The sequence below is a fragment of the Entelurus aequoreus genome, linkage group LG14, assembly GCF_033978785.1.
Source record: "Entelurus aequoreus isolate RoL-2023_Sb linkage group LG14, RoL_Eaeq_v1.1, whole genome shotgun sequence".
NCBI classification, from domain to species: domain Eukaryota; kingdom Metazoa; phylum Chordata; class Actinopteri; order Syngnathiformes; family Syngnathidae; genus Entelurus; species Entelurus aequoreus.
In genome coordinates this window covers 47,619,802-47,638,855 of record NC_084744.1, presented here as the reverse complement: position 1 = coordinate 47,638,855, position 19,054 = coordinate 47,619,802, and the positions used below count along the sequence as shown (strand labels likewise).

General features: G+C 41.4%; 1 protein-coding gene across 6 annotated transcripts in view; it reads left to right on the top strand.

Annotated features, from left to right (window-relative positions):
* The window catches only part of si:ch211-45c16.2 (mitogen-activated protein kinase kinase kinase 13), a 67,282-nt gene that overhangs the window by 37,449 nt on the left and 10,779 nt on the right, over positions 1 to 19,054 (top strand). For all 6 annotated transcript variants that reach the window (XM_062070033.1, XM_062070034.1, XM_062070036.1 and 3 more), the window contains 9 exons: positions 4,745 to 5,442; positions 8,933 to 9,116; positions 9,197 to 9,388; positions 11,643 to 11,801; positions 11,869 to 12,027; positions 12,125 to 12,233; positions 12,365 to 12,474; positions 15,484 to 15,600; positions 16,983 to 17,126. In XM_062070033.1, the coding sequence (XP_061926017.1) occupies positions 4,812 to 5,442; positions 8,933 to 9,116; positions 9,197 to 9,388; positions 11,643 to 11,801; positions 11,869 to 12,027; positions 12,125 to 12,233; positions 12,365 to 12,474; positions 15,484 to 15,600; positions 16,983 to 17,126 (1,805 nt within the window). In that variant the 5' untranslated portion in view covers positions 4,745 to 4,811. The remainder of the gene's footprint in view (positions 1 to 4,744; positions 5,443 to 8,932; positions 9,117 to 9,196; positions 9,389 to 11,642; positions 11,802 to 11,868; positions 12,028 to 12,124; positions 12,234 to 12,364; positions 12,475 to 15,483; positions 15,601 to 16,982; positions 17,127 to 19,054) is intronic.

Here is a 19,054-nt window from a genome sequence, read left to right as displayed (position 1 = left end):
CTCCAATAATTTGGCATAGCTTGGCTCGAAAGTTCCAGATTTGCAGCGTGACCAAATCGCACCAACCTCACTCTCTGGGCTTCCGTCTGCTTCAACGTTTCACTAGTGGTTAGAGTGTCCACCCTGAGATCGGTAGGTTGTGAGTTCAAACCCCGGCCGAGTCATACCAAAGACTATAAAAATGGGACCCATTACCTCCCCGCTTGGCACAAGGGTTGGAATTGGGGGTTCAATCACCAAAAATGATTCCCGGGCGCGGCCACCGCTGCTGCCCACTGCTCCCCTCACCTCCCAGGGGGTGAACAAGGGGATGGGTCAAATGCAGAGGCCAAATTTCACCACACCTAGTGTGTGTGTGATAATCATTGGTACTTTAACTTTAACTCTTCTTTGTGCTGGCTTCTATAAGCAGCAGTTTATCCTCCGTTCGTATATTCAGCATCAAAAAGATAAGGTTGTGAATAATTTGTCCAAAAATAGTCGTCTTTCTTGTCTGTTACCAAGCCTGCCATGTTTACAACACACTCGCGTGTTTGTTTGCGGAAGTAGAAACACGGTAGATGCCGGAAGTTGAATGTGCTATGGAAACGGAATTAAATGTACCAGAGAAAAAAGTCCCGCTATTGATTAGAATGATCAAAATACGGTAAATATTGTATATATTACATATTGTTATGAACGTGTCTGTTACTACATTATACAGTATATTGACCTCCAGCATGTATACCAAACGCGTTTCAGTTTGTAATGCACAACACAATGCGATGTAGAGATTCCTCCCACCCCCACCAATGATTGTTCTCACTGCTGGACTCTGGAAAGAGGTTCCGTAGCAGAACCTTCAGGTTCTGGTACAGCTTCTTCCCTTAGGCCATAAGACTCTTGAACGCACCATTATAATCCCCTCAAATCCCCCAAAATAGGATTAACTCGCTGGAATAAAAGACAATATAACATACATCCGTAAACATTGATGCATATGCAAAAGTGCAATATATTTCTGTACAGTAATCTATTTATATCTGCACCTTAATGTCTTTTATCCTGCACTACAACGATCTAATGCAACAAAATGTTGTTTTTATCCGTACTGTGAAGTTAATATTTGAATGACAATAAAGGAAGTCTAAGTATATACAATGTTGATGGAGGGTTTAGAAATTGTTTTAGAGGGCTTTGAACGCTACAACAGTGGCTCCCATTACCTGCATCTTCAAAGCGTTTTTTTATCATCTTTAAAATCCCCAAAAAACGACGTGTTTTTGTTTCTCATAGACATTGTGAAAAATTCAAAGAAAAAGTGCAGTTCCCCTTCAAGTGAGATGCAAACAATCCAGTCTTTATTCTCTGTTTAACAAGCTCCTGAGATGTTTTTCTTGGAAACAGACAGATTCCATTTTGGATAAGCTACCTTATTGGAAAAAATAAATAAAGGCACCACTTTCCAGTCTAGTCTCTTAGTGAAGAACCCAGCAAGCTCCAAGTGTTTTAGGCTTATAAAACCTGAGAATCTGATGGGAGTCATAGATGGATGCTGTGTCCACATGGCAACGTGTAAAAGATTAAATGAGATAAGGGTCTAAATTGGTTCATTGTTGTCCACCCAGCTGTCAGTTAACGGACGGAAGTTTCCCCCCTCTGGCACCCAGTGGGATCGCCCCCGAATGAGGAGCAGGGTGATGGAGACGCAGATGCTACTGCTGTTTGTTAATAGAAGAGTAAATGTAATGCATGCTCAATGGGTCTCTTTTGCTGAAGTAATTTGTTTTAGGGAGTCTTAATCAAAGCACAATAATATGAAAAATGCTATTTATATTTGTAGAGTATAACAAAAGGGTCTTCCTTAATGATTACTCTTGAGTAGTGGGATTATTGGATTCTGTCAGACAGAATCCAAACACATGCATTACTAACAATATGCGGGGGTTATTCTGTGCACATGCATGCTCCAAACCAAAAAATATACATGCACTTTAGACTGCTGTAATAAAAGCGCTTTGAGGATGTATCAAGGACGAATACTGAATAGGATCTGTGTATGTAAACTACAAGCTTGTCTCCAGAGCACGGTAGGGATTAAAGGATCAGCTCTAACTATTTCCCGCTCTTCCCCTCCATTTTTCCTGCAGAAAATCTGCATTGTCTCTCACCATTTTTGTTACATCAGCGGAACAATCTGCAAGTCTTATTTGTCCTTTCGGAAAGTCAGTTTAAGACTGTGTAAATGAACACTTCCAGATCAGGCACAGACATTATTTATGGAATTCTATATCCATAGAGATGTTGCATTAGAGATTAATGGGCTGAGTCTGTTTCCTTTTCCTCTTGGTGTCAGATGTTGGTGTTGATGTCCGGATTTAATTTAATCCCCTAGAGGGGCGGGGTCACCCACATATGCGGTCCTCTCCAAGGTTTCTCATAGTCATTCACATCGACGTCCCATTGGGGTTGTGAGTTTTTCCTTGCCCTAATGGGCTCTGTACCGCGGATGTCGTTGTGGCTTGTGCAGCCCTTTGAGACACTTGTGATTTAGGGCTATATAAATAAACATTGATTGATTGATAATTTGTTGTAACGGGAAAAATTAATGCAAAACCTAAAAAAGGCTTTGTAAATTCATAGCTAAGATAGAATTGAATTGTGCCATAGGGGTTACAGTGTTTTCAGTATTAGCGTTTGTGTTTCTCTGCAGCTAACCACATCCACTGATGGCGTCCCACATCAAGAGGCCCGACTCTGAGAATCATTGGTGGGGTGGAATTACCACACGGTCTTCTACTCACATGGCTCGATTGTCTTTGCTTTGGAAGAGAGTGATTTATTGGATACCTGAGAGAGTATTCTCTCCTTCCCACTGCACTCTCAGCAACCTGCTTAGAGACACGTGTGCATTATAGATGAGCTCTTGGCAGGCGGTGCACTCTCACAGCGCTCGAGTTACCCTCCAGGAGATGCACACCGAGACAGTAGCTGCTTTCGCATAAACATCTAAACAGCATCTTTGGCAAATGAACAGTCTTAGTTTGAGATTGACCAGACACTTTTATCGAGGCCCTTCCTGGAGTCCAAATAAAGATCCAGGATTAAAGTGGCAAAGTTGTTATCTTTAGTCAGCTCAGTTGTTGCGCTATTTACTGTGAAATATATTCAAGTCTAAACTCTTCCTGACCACACTGTCCTTTTTTAAATTAACCTTTAGCCAGGTCACTCTTCCTGCTGGACTTTGATCTCCTTTTCCTGGTTATTCCCTCGATGTCCCGCATTCCCTTTTTGCTTCTGGTCCCTAAATGACTCCTTGAAGGTCTCCCAAAATACATAATTGTATGATAAACACTAGTAATTCAATCACAAAACAACAAGAGAGGATCTCAGAGCATTATTATGACAGGTATAACACTTGCAAATGACACTCAGTGTTAGTGTGTAAGAAAACAAAATATAGTTTTCATTATCAGCTCAGTGTTAAATAAAAACATTTAGATTTTGTTATTAAACAATTAACATTTATTACCACATGAACAGGCGAAAAAGTACCGAAAATTGGTAGCTTTGAGTACTGTTATCGGTTTCCAGGTACCGGAACTTTGTACTGTTTCGGTTCAAATGTGAAAAGGTACCCATCCCTGATAGTTTTGACGCAGATATAGACATCGTATAAAATAACACAACACAGGAGCTGTTAAGTTTTAAATAAATAAATACATGTTTTTCTTTGTCCCTCAACATGTCCACAGTGTTTTGAAGTAAAAAAAAAAAAAAAAGTACTCTTGATGTTTCTGTAAATGTTGAGATCAGTAGTCTGTGACAGCACTGTAGTAGGTTATGATTCCTATACTTCTCCGGTTATTTAAGAGTACATTTAGAACAATGCTACTGTGTCCAAAAGTGTTGGAGTCAAATTCTAAACTCGCATACAAACAACAACAAAGGATATTAAATATATGGATTGTCTAGGAAAACAATCAGTTGCTGTACATAGTGTCTTTTTGTTGTTGTTTTTACTATGTGACATCTCCAACTACTGGCCTAGCACCCACTATACATCGTTCATGGAGGTCAGCATGTTGTCAACGGACATATTAAATGATTTCATTCTCCTTCTGGCAACATAATTCTCCATGACTTCTGTTGGGATAAATCCTTCTTAGGGTTGTGTCCCTTTCTTGACCTTCTTTGTGTGCGTGCATGCGTGACGCTAATAAAGGTGTACATGTATGTATGTACTGTATACGTATATTTATAGTCTCTTCTTAAGAATGATTGAGTGTACCAAAAGCTTGCTTGGTAACAATGAGTGGATGTGTTTGCCCAGACGATGGTCCATGTGTGCCAGATGTTTGGCTCTCAGCTTTTCTAATACACAGTAACAGTTTTAATCCCCGCTATACTGATATAACACTCCACAGACTTCATACCAAAGCTCCGACTGTTTGTGCCTATGACGATTTAGTCCCTATTCCCGGAAATTTCCCAGAAATTACGCTATTTCCGTTCAGTCTGTTGCACTGATTTAAAGCACATTTGATGTTTGTTTTATAATTTGACCGTGTCCAGGCATGTAATGGCTAAACTCTGTAGTTGCAAATAATCATCATTTATGTAAGCTCTTCCAATCCCAGATAAATGAGAGGACTGTAGAAGTAGGAAGAGACCAGTACAATTGATTTGGTCCTGTGAATGTTTTTCAATTATCTTATTCTTCAAGATCAGTTTGTTAATGTTTCTTCTTGTCCATTTTTTACAGGTGATTCAACTTCCCTCAAGCCAGTGTGTTAGGACCACTCCTCATCAAGTGTACGCAGCCCATTTTGATGCATGACACCATGGGTAGTTCCCCTGAGGTGCTCTCATGGACTTCCTGCCCCAGCATGTTGGTGGGCAAGCTAAAGGAGGAGCTTAAGCTCAGCGTGGTTGGGGACTCCATGAAGAAATCAAATGCACCAAACTCTCAAGCGCAGCCTCCTCCGCCCCCTCCTTCGATATTGCCCCCTCAGATAATTACTGACTTGGCGCCGCCGACGCACCTGTCCGTGCCCCAGCAGACGCTACAACCGCCCAACCAGGACGAAGACTCTGTGCTCGGGGGCCTAAGTCCCCCAAACACGGCTTTGAGCGTTGACTCTACGCGTGGTGAGGGTGGCCACTTTGACAACAGTGTGCTCCAGCTGCAGGAGCAGGACCACGAGGAAGCCCAGTCACCAGCCTCCTGTGAGCATGGGGGCTGCGGCAGCGGAATGGAGGACCAGACAGGTGATAGGGACTGTCAAATGGACCACAACATCGAGGGAAGACAAAGTCATCACCCTGATGACATCAAGCTACACTTCCACAGAGCGGGGCCTGGGTCAGGCGGCTTCCTGGAGGGACTGTTCGGCTGTCTTCGGCCAGTCTGGAACATCATAGGAAAGACGTATTCCACGGAATACAAGCTCCAACAACAAGGTGAGCGTATTGTTTTCCAGAGAAGGCTGTGCTGTTTGTCAGTTTAAATTGAGGCCATTAGGAAGGTGGACTCACCCTGCTGCAGGCGATAGAGTGCAAGTGCGCTCAGACAGAACTGGATTTTGTAGTTGGTGTTCTAAATTATCTGGGCAGTCTCTTCTATGGTCATTTTTTAACCTACATTCCACATTGCCTCATGTAGTGGCAGGTGGATTTATTTGCAGTGCAGTAAGTACCAGGGGCCTCATGTATTAGAACCTTTATTTAACCAGATAAGAAAACCCATTGAGATCAAGATCTCTTTCACAAGGGTGACCTGGCCAAGAGGTCAACAGCACATGTCACAGAGCAGTTTCAAAATAAATACATTAAGACATTAAACGTGCGTTTGCAGAAAAAACAGGCGTACGCCCTTTTTCACTGCAAAGTTGAGATGAACTGAACTTTGAAATTTGCGGTGCCTCAGGCCAATTTCATGGCTGTTGTACGCACATTTCAACATCCATCCATCCATCCATCCATCCATCTTCTTCCGCTTATCCGAGGTCGGGTCGCGGGGGCAGCAGCCTAAGCAGGGAAGCCCAGACTTCCCTCTCCCCAGCCACTTCGTCCAGCTCTTCCCGGGGGATCCCGAGGCGTTCCCAGGCCAGCCGGGAGACATAGTCTTCCCAACGTGTCCTTGGGTCTTCCCCGTGGCCTCCTACCGGTCTGAAGTGAAGTGAAGTGAATTATATTTATATAGCGCTTTTTCTCTAGTGACTCAAAGCGCTTTACATAGTGAAACCCAATATCTAAGTTACATTTAAACCAGTGTGGGTGGCACTGGGAGCAGGTGAGTAAAGTGTCTTGCCCAAAGACACAACGGCAGTGACTAGGATGGCGGAAGCGGGGATCGAACCTGCAACCCTCAAGTTGCTGGCACGGCCACTCTACCAACCGAGCTATACCGCCCCAACCCATACCGGTCTGACATGCCCGAAACACCTCCCTAGGGAGGCATTCGGGGGGCATCCTGACCAGATGTCCGAACCACCTCATCTGGCTCCTCTCCATGTGGAGGAGCAGCGGCTTTAGTTTGATCTCCTCCCGGATGACAGAGCTTCTCACCCTATCTCTAAGGGAGAGCCCCGCCACCCGGCGGAGGAAACTCATTTCGCCTGCTTGTACCCGTGATATTGTCCTTTTGGTCATAACCCAAAGCTAATGACCATAGGTGAGGATGGGAACCTAGATCGACCGGTAAATTGAGAGCTTTGCCTTCCAGCTCAACTCCTTCTTCACCACAACGGATCGATTTCAACATGCTATAGATATTTTGTCGACGCTCAGAGGTGATGCTGGGTAACTAAGGAAATGTCTCCTCAGAGTGATTAAAGTAAAAAGTTAAAAGTTAAAGTACCACTGACAGTCACACACACACAATAGGTGTGGTGAAATTACCCTCTGTATTTGACCCATCCCCTTGTTCCACCACCTGGGAGGTGAAGGGAGCAGTGAGCAGCAGCGGGGGCCGCGCTTGGGAATAATTTTTTTGTGATTTAACCCCCAATTCAAACCCTTGAGTGCCAAGCAGGGAGGTAATGGTCCCATTTTTATAGTCTTTGGTATGACTCGGCCGGGGTTTGACCTACCGGTCTCAGGGCAGACACTCTAACCACAAGGCCACTGTGCATTAAAGTGTGCATCAGAGACATATGAACTATTACCACCCCGTGTATGCGAGCAAATGGATATAAAAGCATAGACAAAGTTGTGCAAAAAAACACATTCAATTATCAGCTTGTTAGCCAGATACATTAAATTCCCATATAAGGCAGCGATAGGTTGATTGGCAACACTAAATTGGCCCTAGTGTGTGAATGTGATTGTGAATGTTGTCTGTCTATCTGTGTTGGCCCTGTGATGAGGTGGCCACTTGTCCAGGGTGTACCCTGCCTACCGCCCGAATGCAGCTGAGATAGGCTCCAGCACCCCCCGCGACCCTGAAAGGGACAAGCGGTAGCAAATGGATGGATGGGGGCAGCTGAACAGGCCAGTATTAAAGCGCAATTTAAAGCAACAGCCAGTTTTCCTAATGTAATTGAAGCTATCGACTGCACACGCATTGCTTGCCATCATATAACGAATATGTATATGTCAACAGGAAACATTTTCATACGATCAATGTACAAATCATATGTGAGGCGCAAATGCAATAAAGAAACTTTGTAGTGGTGTGGCATGGTTCAACGCATGATTACTTAAATCAGGTGTGCCCATTATGTCGATGACGAGCTACCGGTCGATCGCGGAGGGTGTGTCAGTCGATCGATCGCCAGCCAGGCATAAGAAAAAATAGACCTAAAAATGAGCGACCATCAATCTTCGCTATGACATCACTTTTGTCACTTGATTGGCATTTATGGCAAATGAGGATCTGGCGAGATGACGCCGGCTGCTGCAAACTCAGTGTGAAGAAAAAACCAACCAGTAGGAAGGGAGAAACTAACCATCTTGGTCATTATGTTTGTGTTTTCTAACTATGAGAGTGGGAAATCTCAGGCACATTGCTAATTTAAAAAATGATTTGCATATTTAAATGGGGCGTGGACAGCAAGTGGCCCAGCCACTTTAACATTTACTCAATTGTACGTTGATTGGGATGTACAATCGACGTCCATTGCACCGGTCGCCCAGGGGGGGGGTCCCCACATCTGCGGTCCCCTCCAAGGTTTATCATTGTAATCCCATTGGGTTGAGTTTTTTCTTGCCCTGATGTGGGATCTGAGCCGAGGATGTCGTTGTGGCTTGTGCAGCCCTTTGAGACACTCGTGATTTAGGGCTATATAAATAAACTTTGATTGATTGATTGATACAAAAGAAATGTGCTTGGATCAATGCATGCGCACAATTTAATACATCTAACAATGTTGTGCGTACGGCGTTTTCTGGAATTGAGCGTAGGAAAGCTAATACTTGCGGCCCCAGGTGACTATTAGGTTTAAGGTGTTTATTGAGGGGATTTTACAAATTTACATTATAATCGTGAATAATATTTTGATTATACTTAATTTGAAGTAATATAGAAGTAATTTGAGGCAATTTGTTTTTTCTGTGTGTAATAATTCTGCACAAAAAGCTTTTTGTCCAACTCCACACCTACTTTGTCCCTTCCTGTGAGGCACAATCTCTCTTGTCAGCAGGCTTCACGTTTTTCATTTGTAACCTTTCTTTTAACATTTAGCAGCATTTTGTTTCTGGAAGTTTCACATTATTCAGGACCACTTTCTTGTTAAACACCACTGTAAAACTGCAGCTTCACAGATTGGATTTGTGTTCTGCACCTGCTGTGTGTTGTGGTGTGTGATCTGAACCATCTAATATTTTTACCTGAGATTGAAAAAATAAAAAAAGTGTGGATTTTGTTTTCCCGAGCTAAACAAGCATGATTTTATATACTGTACATTATATACAGGAAGTGTATCTAAGTTGTCATTTTACACATTTTCAGACATGTGGGAGGTTCCATTTGAGGAAATCTCAGAGTTGCAGTGGCTGGGTAGCGGCGCCCAGGGAGCCGTCTTTCTTGGCAAATTCCGCTCTGAAGAAGTAGCCATCAAAAAAGTGCGCGAACAGAAGGAGACGGACATCAAGCACCTGCGAAAACTCAAGCATCCTAATATCATCAGCTTCAAGTAGGTCTCCAACCCCTTGTTTTACGTCATAGTGCATGCGCTGCTCTGCTCACCTGTTTCTTGTGTGCTATCTCACTTAGGGGTGTATGCACGCAGGCGCCTTGTTACTGCATTATCATGGAGTACTGCGCTCAAGGCCAGCTCTACGAGGTGCTGAGAGCAGGACGGAAAGTGACCCCCAGGCTGTTGGTGGACTGGGCCTCAGGCATTGCCAGCGGCATGAACTACCTGCACCTTCACAAGATCATCCACAGGGATCTCAAATCTCCCAAGTGGGTTTCCTCCGACTGCTCGTACTGTCATGCATGACTGCGGTTCACACTCAAGTTTTGTGTGACCTAAGAACGGCATTGTTTGTAGAACTTATGGGGTATTTTTTTTTAAACAATGAAATTGGAACCACAAAAAGTCAAATATTTAAAAGAAGGTGATGACAAACAGAGATTTTGTACTACAGTATACATATTTACAGATAGCAGCATCCTAGATGTTCCTGTGATGTTAAATGACTGCGCCCTAAGTAACAACAATTCCGCCTTTCAGTTCTAAATACTGTGATATTATCTCTTGGAATGTTCAAAAAGGAGTTGTCAACACTGAACATTCTGCACACATTGTCTGCCGCACTGCCCATGTCTCTAATCGATACTAGCGTGCTGATGCGCTGCCAAGCAATGTATTAGTCAGCAGAATGATGGCAGGATGAATCTTGTGGAAGGTCAGACTCATTTAATTAATTGGATGAATCAAATGCAGAAAGACACTTGGCCTTGCAGTAACAGTTGCATTTTGTGTTTATTGTGTGGTTTTGAAAGACTGTTCAGTTAAATTTGTATTCTATTGCTGTGAAATCATTTAATAATTTAGTTTCCCATAGGCAGGGGTTTCTTAAGTGTAGCGTAACGAGCTCCTCAAAGAACATACCATTGATGTCCCCCAAAAATTATTTTCTGGAGAATATTTTGCGTTTTTCTGTAAATCCTCAAATCTGTTTACTCTTTGGAACTAAAAATCAGCTAATTTTGTTTTCAATATTTTGGTACCGGTACCAAAATATTTCGGTACTTTTATAAATAAAGGGCACCACAAAAAATGTCATTATTGGCTTAATTTTAACAAAAAATCTTAGGGTACATTAAACATATGTTAATTATTGCAAGTTTGTCCTTAAATAAAATAGTGAACATACAAGACAACTTGTCTTTTATTAGTAAATAAACAAACAAAGGCTCCTAATTTAGTTGCTGATGTATGCAGTAACATATTGTATCATTTATCATTCTATTATTTTGTCAACATTATTAAGGACAAGTGGTAGAAAATGAATGATTGATCTACTTGTCCATTTACTGTTAATATCTGCTTACTTTCTCGTTTAACATGTTCTATCCACACTTCTGTTCAAATGTAATTATCACTTATTCTTCTGTTGTTTGATACTTTACATTAGTTTTGAATGATACTACAAATTTGGGTATCAATCCGATACCAAGTCGTTACAGGATCATACATTGGTCATATTCAAAGTCCTCATGTGTTCCAGCTACATATTTCCTGAGTTTATAAACATAATATACCCATCCATTCATCCATCCATTTTCTACCACTTGTCCCACATTTTTTAAAATGAAATAAGATTTTGTGATGCTAAAAAATATCGATGTAATCATAGTAGTATCGACTAGATACGCTATTGTACTTGGTATCATTAAAGTGGATGTTCGGTGTAGATCCACCAATGGCGTTTGTTTATATTGTAGCATCCCAGAAGAGTTGGTGCTGCAGGGAATTCTGGGAATTTGTTCTGTAGTGTTTATCTTGTGTTGTGGTGCAAATATTCTCCAAAAATGTGTTTGTCATTGTTGTTTAGTATGGTTTCACTATATGGCACATGTTTATGACAGTGTTGGCGTTGTTCAGACGGCCACCCTTAGTGTGACATGTTATGCTGTTGATTAAGTATGGCCTTCATTCACATGTGATCAGTGTGATCAAAGTTAAGATGGTCTCCTTAATGGTTGTTGGTCGGACATATTGAAATCAAGTAATGACTTTACCAAATATAGGCAAGTTTGTACTCCTCCATCACCACGGCTGCGGTGTGAAGTGAAGCATGTAGAACTATCACGCGCCCTACAGCTTTGATACTTGAAATAATCATACTTGATTTGTCTCCATGGAGACAAGGATTAGTGACATTGAAGTAGTTACAACACTACGGACAAACATTAGTCGCTAGCTAGCTAGCCATGTCTTAAAACGCCTATACCTGAGGGCGTTCTGCATGACACGGTACTTTCAGAGGCGGTATAGTACCAAATATGATTCATTAGTATCGCGGTACTATACTAATACCGGTATACCGTACAACCCTATTTTCAGCATAAAGTAAGTGTCGCAGTTTAGAGTAATTTATTTTCCTCATGCTGCTTTGCCTCCCATGAAGTGTTCTGGCACTTTATAGGCCTCTCACTCGTGTTTTATATGTGTTTTTTTTCATGTCTCTGTTTGGCTTTTGTTTAACAGTGTTTTGGTCACACACAACGACTCTATGAAAATTTCCGACTTTGGGACATCTAAAGAGCTGAGTGACAAAAGTACAAAGATGTCATTTGCCGGTACGGTGGCCTGGATGGCGCCAGAAGTGATCAGAAATGAGCCTGTGTCTGAAAAAGTGGACATCTGGTGAGTTCTGCTGCATGGTAAATAATCATTTTGGGATTCTTCATAATGTTTTTCCGTTTTGTTTCAGGTCATTTGGAGTTATGTTATGGGAATTACTAACTGGAGAGATCCCTTACAAAGATGTGGACTCCTCCGCTATCATTTGGGGTGTCGGCAGCAACAGTCTTCATCTCCCAGTGCCCTCCACCTGCCCGGATGGCTTTAAAATCCTCATGAAACAAACATGGCGCGTGAGCTTATTGTAACAAGGTTTTTTGATGCAAAAGTTATATAATTGCTTAAAACATCTTAGATAAGCATATCTTCCCACTCAATATTACCAGGCAAGGCAAACCCAGGAATAGACCATCTTTCCGTCAGATCCTCCTGCACCTCGACATTGCTTCGGCTGACATTCTGGGAGCTCCTCAGGAGACCTACTTCAAGTCTCAGGTCTGATCCACATCTAAAAACCATTTCAAAGAAGTGCACAATGACATTTGGTAGCGTGGAGGGGTGGGGGGCGGATTTTTTTGCCTTCTTTTTTGCAGCGCGGATTGTAACTTTGTTCATTCATTTTCCAGGCTGAATGGAGGGAGGAAGTGAAGAAACATTTTGAGAAGATCAAAAGTGAAGGCACATGCATTCACAGGCTGGACGAAGAGCTGATCAGACGCAGGCGGGATGAACTCAGGTAAAAATGCAACTGCTGCCATCATAAAACTTATATTTAATGTGCAGGCTTTTCACATTCTTAATTATCATATAAGTGTAAAAAGAAGTTCACCACTGTTAATAATTAAGCTTTAAAATGATAAAAAACCGTATTTTTCTAACCATAGGGCACACCGAATTAAAAGGCGCACTGCCGATGAGCGGGTCTTTTCAGGTCTTTTTTCATACAAAAGGCGCACCTGATTATAAGGGGTCATATTATGATTTTTTTCTAAATTTAAAACACAATCTTGTGGTCCACATAACATGTGATGGTGGTTCTTTGGTGAAAGGGTTGCATAGATTATGTTTTTCAGACCATTTTCAAGTAGCTTTCTGAGCGTCTCTTCAGGATGCACCGTTTTGTGGGCGGTCTTATTTACGTGACTCACCTTCGACAGCGTCTTCTCTTCGTTGTAGCGGTGTAGAGTGCAAGGACGGGAGTCAAAGAAGTGTCAAAAGATGGAGATAACTGTTAAAATGACATTCAGACTTTACTTAAATCAATAACGGAGCAGCATCTTCTCATCCGTGGCTCAATTATGCAACATCAACGCCGGAAATGTGTCCCGTGAAAAACCGTCCAACCGGAACCCTCTAATAACTAAAGTTCCTTGGGTGAATTATGTAAACCCACTACAGTTTTTAACTCTTTGATAGCTAGTCTACTGACAGATATACCGTAAGTAAGAACTTTACGCTACTTTATATTAGAAATGGCAACAGCGGAAGATGAATGCCACATAAGAAGGTAGAGAAAAAGAAGAAGCTTATGACTACGGCATTTTCAGGACTTATGCAGATCCCAAATACACATCAGCAGGTACCAGAAGGTAAGAAAAGTTGGTTTTCGATAATATTGCGAAACAAAACGCCAGATAATATGACTGCTAATAGGTGCCATTTTGCGGTCCTTACACACGCACCATAATAATACTCGTATGCTTATTGCGCTGAAAATCCATCAATCGGTGCGTACTAAAAACATTTTGACAGATTTTTGAGTGCTGTGAGTAATGTTCTATATTGTCAATGGAACATTTAAAGTTTTGGTGTTGTTTACTGCCATTATATTGCAGTCTACACGTATCGCTTATGTATGACTGCCATCTACTGGTCACACTTATCATTGCACCTTGTACCAAATAAAATCTCCTCGAGGTCAGTAAGCGCAACCAGAATTATGCTGGATATGTGGGATAGAAAGCGCACTGTCGATTTTTGAGAAAATGAAAGGATTTTAAGTGCGCCTTATAGTCCTAAAAATACGGTACTCAATACCTAAATCTTTCACGCATGCCACATTCTTTATTGCTACAAGTGTAAAAAGGAGATAACAGTGTATAGTATTACTTAAAAACAATTAAAACACTTTGTAGCTTAACAAGTGACGATCTATATGATGACACCAATTACTGCTTTGCATATGGGTCTGCTTACTCACTACATGTATCTTCCATTGTCAGTACTTCCTCTTCTCATGCCTACTTGATCCTGTCTTTTGGAATGAGTGTCACAAAAATCCCAAAAATGTATTATCTTCTCTTATTTGAATGCTCATTAATAGGGATGTATACCGAGTACCGGTTCCTAATTGGGTCGGTACAGGAGGACCGGTAAGAACCCGGACACATGATATGACTATTGGTAATTTTTGTTTCACTAACTGTTGCGTAATTATGACACTGATATCAACGGCATACCTAGCTACTCTGAACAAAAATATAAATGCAACACTTTTGTTTTTGCCCTCATTTTTCATGAGTTGAACCCAAAGATCTAAAACGTTTGCTATTTACACAAAAAACCTATTCCTAATACGGGACACGGGTAGGACCTGATAATAGCTGGGAATAATCAAAAATTACAAAACAAATGGTTTGGAGTTTGTTTTTTTTTAAACAATACGGCTTTATTTAATATACAAAAATTCATCCCTAACAGTGAATGGTTGCATTTCTGCCCCGAACATAACAATGAGGAAAACGCAATGACACTTAAACATGTACCACACAAAATAAAGCCATACACCACCCAAAGGTTTGGAGCACATCAATATTTAATCTCCAAAATTCTCTTAAGTCAAGCACAATTAGCAAAGCAAGGCAATGCTAAAGAGTTCTGTGTCAGTTTGAAGTGGAAGTCACGGCTTTATTCAATGGCTACAACTACCGCACATACACCTCTACCGTCCTCCTGGCGTCAATCCCTGCTTTCCAGTACTTCACAGGCTAAGAAATAATCCACTCAAAAGATGTAAAAAGTAAATTAATAAGCCATAAAGTGGCTCTAGAGATAGACTCCACCGGCTGACAGGTCTCCTGTTGTCTGACTTTACTCCTTCACACACCGTTTGCATGGCACCATAGCACACCTTGCACAAATACACACCCATGCTAATGTATTGTATTTATTATTGTATATTGGGATCGATAAAATCCTAACAAGGGATGTGCCAATCCATCAGCCACCAATCAGTATTGGACGATTTTAGTGGAAAAAGTATCTGATGGCCATTTCCAATAACACATTTCATTGTCGCGCCCCTCTGGCTGACACTGTATTATTTTTAGTCCCACGGCTGACAATCAGCTAGCAGCTAATTATGTGTCTCCGTCAGTGTTCGTAATAACAGGGTTATATAATACAGCTGAGATAGGCTCCAGCACCCCACCCCGCGACCCCAAAAGGGACAAACGGAAGAAAATGGATGGATGGATTATGAATAGTACATTCCTACTCTTGATACACTAAGGTTTTGTGTCATATGTTAATTTGAACGCCAATGCATGAAAAAAGGGTGGTGTTCTTGAAAACTTTTTCAAATTGTACCATCATAGTAAGGGGAACCGCTTAAATTGGTGTTTGTCTGCCACTGATAATGGTAGCAGTTTGGGGAGATAATTACATAATGTGGTTTCATGTTGTCGTGCCAGTGAAACATAGAGGATTTGTTTGAGCCTTTTTCTGATGCTTCCAAACCTGTCAGGCATGCGCTGGACATCCGGGAACACTATGAGAGGAAACTGGAGAGAGCCAACAACCTGTACATGGAGCTCAGTGCCATCATGTTGCAGCTGGAGGTGCGAGAGAAAGAACTCATGAAGTAAGTGAATGTCTAAATCACTGCTGGTAGTCCTGTTTTACTCTGGTTGTACTTCCTTACTAGAGAAGGCTACAGGCGTTAGGTTTTCTGCGCAATATAATGAGATCCATTCGGCGGTACGTACAGTATATCAATCAATCAATCAAAGTTTATTTATATAGCCCTTAATCACAAGTGTTTCAAAGGGTTGCACAAGCCACAACGACATCCTCGGCTCAGATCCCACATCAGGGCAAGAAAAAACTTCACCCAATGGGATACAATGAGAAACCTTGGATGGGACCGCAAATGTGGGGACCCTCACCCCTGGGCGGCCGGTGCAATGGACGTCGAGTGGATGTGGTTAATAGTGTGAGAGTCCAGTCCATAGTGGGGCCAGCAGGGGATCATCTTGAATGGAGAAAAGTCAGCAACGCAGAGACGTACCCAGCTGATGCACAGATGAGTGGTCCATCCCGGGTCCCGACTTTGAACAGCTAGCGCTTCATCTGTGGTCACCTGATAGGAGAGGGGGACAGAGCAGAAAAGAGATGGCAGATCAACTGGTCTAAAAGGGGGTTCTATTTAAAGGCAAGAGTATACAAATGAGTTTTAAGATGGGACATTCCAGAGTACCAGAGCCCGAATAGAAAACGCTCTATAGCCCGCAGACTGTTTTTGGGCTCTGGGAATCACTAATAAGCCGGAGTTCCTAGAACGCAGATTTCTTGCCGGGACAATACAATCAGCAAGATAGGCTGGAGCTAGACCGTTTAGTATTTTATACGTAAGTAGTAAAACCTTAAAGTGGCATCTTTAGTGCACAGGAAGCCAGTGCAGGTGAGCCAGTATAGGTAAATTTATATATATAGGTATATAAAGGTATATACAGTATAGGCGTAATATGATCAAACTTTCTTGTTTTTGTCAAAAGTTTAGCCGCCGCATTTTGTACCAACTGTAATCTTTTAATGCTAGACATAGGGAGGCCCAAAAATAACACGTTACAGTAATCGAGACGAGACATAACGAACGCATGAATAATGATCTCAGCGTTGCTGGTGGACAAAATGAAACAAATTTTAGTGATATTACAGTGTCGGTCTGGTTTTGTTTAAAGTACTATCCCAGCATTAAAAAACGTTTGGGTGAGTTCCTTTGAGCCAAAAAATAATCCAGCGTTTCAGTCACATGTCAGTCTGGGCTCACGCCTGTGTTTATTTTAAAAGGCTGAACTTCCCAAGCCTGTGTTTATTTGTCTCCATGACATCCACTAGTGGAAATTTACAGTGTCTACCTCCTCCTTTCATTTGGGGTCATGTTTGACCTGTTTTTGTTAGTCAAACATGAATTAGTGTTGAAGTTTTATTCATGTTCTAAATATGGAAAACCACTTCCGACAGGAGAGAGCAAGCTGTGGAGAAGAAATACCCGGGGACTTACAAGCGCCACCTCGTCAGGCCCATCGTGCGGTCAAACGCAGTAGAAAAGTTGATCAAGAAAAAAGGAAGCATTTCTCACAAACCTGGGATGCCCACTGCCAAAAGGTAAGACTCACCAGCATCATAAGAAAAATACATCATTATGTGATTTTACAGGTAGGAGCTGCAAATCATACAAATTCTCCATCTATAGTGTCAACAAGTTTTCCCATGTCCTATTTAAAGTCATATGTAACATTAATTGTCATGCAAGTGTAAAAAGAAGTGTACACTTATATAATAAAACTTAACAATACGTTGTCACCGTTAACTATTAGTGTGTGAAGGATACGGGCACAGTGATAAAGGTGCAGAGTGAGGAATAGTTTTTGTACCAGGGAGGTAAGTCTTGTCACATTTAGACAACACAGCACATTATACTGAGCAGCCAGAACAGAGATTGGGGACTTGTGACTCCACTTTCATGGTTACAACGCTGCTATGTTTAGTTTAGTTTAGTTTAGTTTAGTTTAGTTTATTAAGGATCCCCATTAGTCTACACCGCATTGGAGACTATTTTTCCGGGGGTTTAGGCAAAAAACATCACACAATCCCAAAACAAAAGATTACAATGCAGTACGACATGATCAATAATACAATTTTGTAATACAAAAATAGCAACAACAAAAAACAATAACTTGGAGTTTACTTAACGTTCATACCAAAGATAAAAAAGAGCAATATAAGAAATAGATATATATTTTTTGCAAAAATAAAACAAAAGAACCAATGACCTACAATATACCCATTAGTGTACCAAAGACAAACAATATTCTAAGTGACGAAAAAGTACCATAATGAATAAAATATGACATAAAGTACATACAAAATCAAGACAATATCAATATAAAAACGATAACCAGAAACAAGAATGAATTTAAGCAAAAAATAAGTCAAAAGAAGATAGTGGCCTAGTGGTTAGTGTCCGCCCTGAGATCGGTAGGTTGTGTGTGTGTGTGTGTGTGTGTGTGTGTGTGTGTGTGTGTGTGTGTGTGTGTGTGTGTGTGTGTGTGTGTGTGTGTGTGTGTGTGTGTGTGTGTGTGTGTGTGTGTGTGTGTGTGTGTGTGTGTGTGTGTGTGTGTGTGTGTGTGTGTGTGTGTGTGTGTGTGTGTGTGTGTGTGTGTGTGTGTGTGTGTGTGTGTGTGTGTGTGTGTGTGTGACAATCATTGGTACTTTAACTTAACTTAACTAGGTACAATCTAGAATAATCTCTTTCCGCAATACTTCTCCTCTCAGTATATTCTTAAAACCCACTCTGTTGGTGATTGATACCAGACATTGTGGAAGTCGATTCCAGTAAGTGATTGCCTTATACATAACAGTCTTTTTCAAAACATCAGTTTTGGGTTTAAGGTGGGTGAGAGCACCTCTCAGGGCTAGCCTGGTACCAGAGTTGTGACTGTCACTAGCAAGCAACAGCTGAGAATACACATAAGCAGGTTTATGGTATGTGTAGATGTTTTTAAAAAATAGAATCAAACTACAAGCTAGTCTTTCACCAACTCTCATCCATGACAATTCATTATGCATTGTAGTGTCCAGTTCTATGGCCATCATCACACGTTTTTTGTGGTGGCGTCACATAAAATACACAAAAAGAGGAACGCAAAACACTTGTATTATGTTTCCTTTAGATCGGGGGTGTCCGAAGTTTTTTCCGGACGCAAAAAAGTTAAGGCCATTTTGATATTTTTCATTTTCAAAACAAGTTTAATATATAGATTTAACAAATAAAACAACTGCCTGTATGTCAGCAGTACATTATTATTTTCTTGTTATATGTACCTGTCTGCTCTTTCATTTTTTATGTTTTTAAAAACAATTTTAGTAATAGTAGTCTCTTGAATGTGCTGTGGGCTGTTGAAAAAGTGACCTGCAACCCACAAATGGCACTTTTGACACTTCTGCTTAAGATACTCTGATTTCAAGTCTTGCAATTTTTGCTGAAGTCTTGCGCAATACCAGACTGTAACATCACACACATTTCTGGGCGA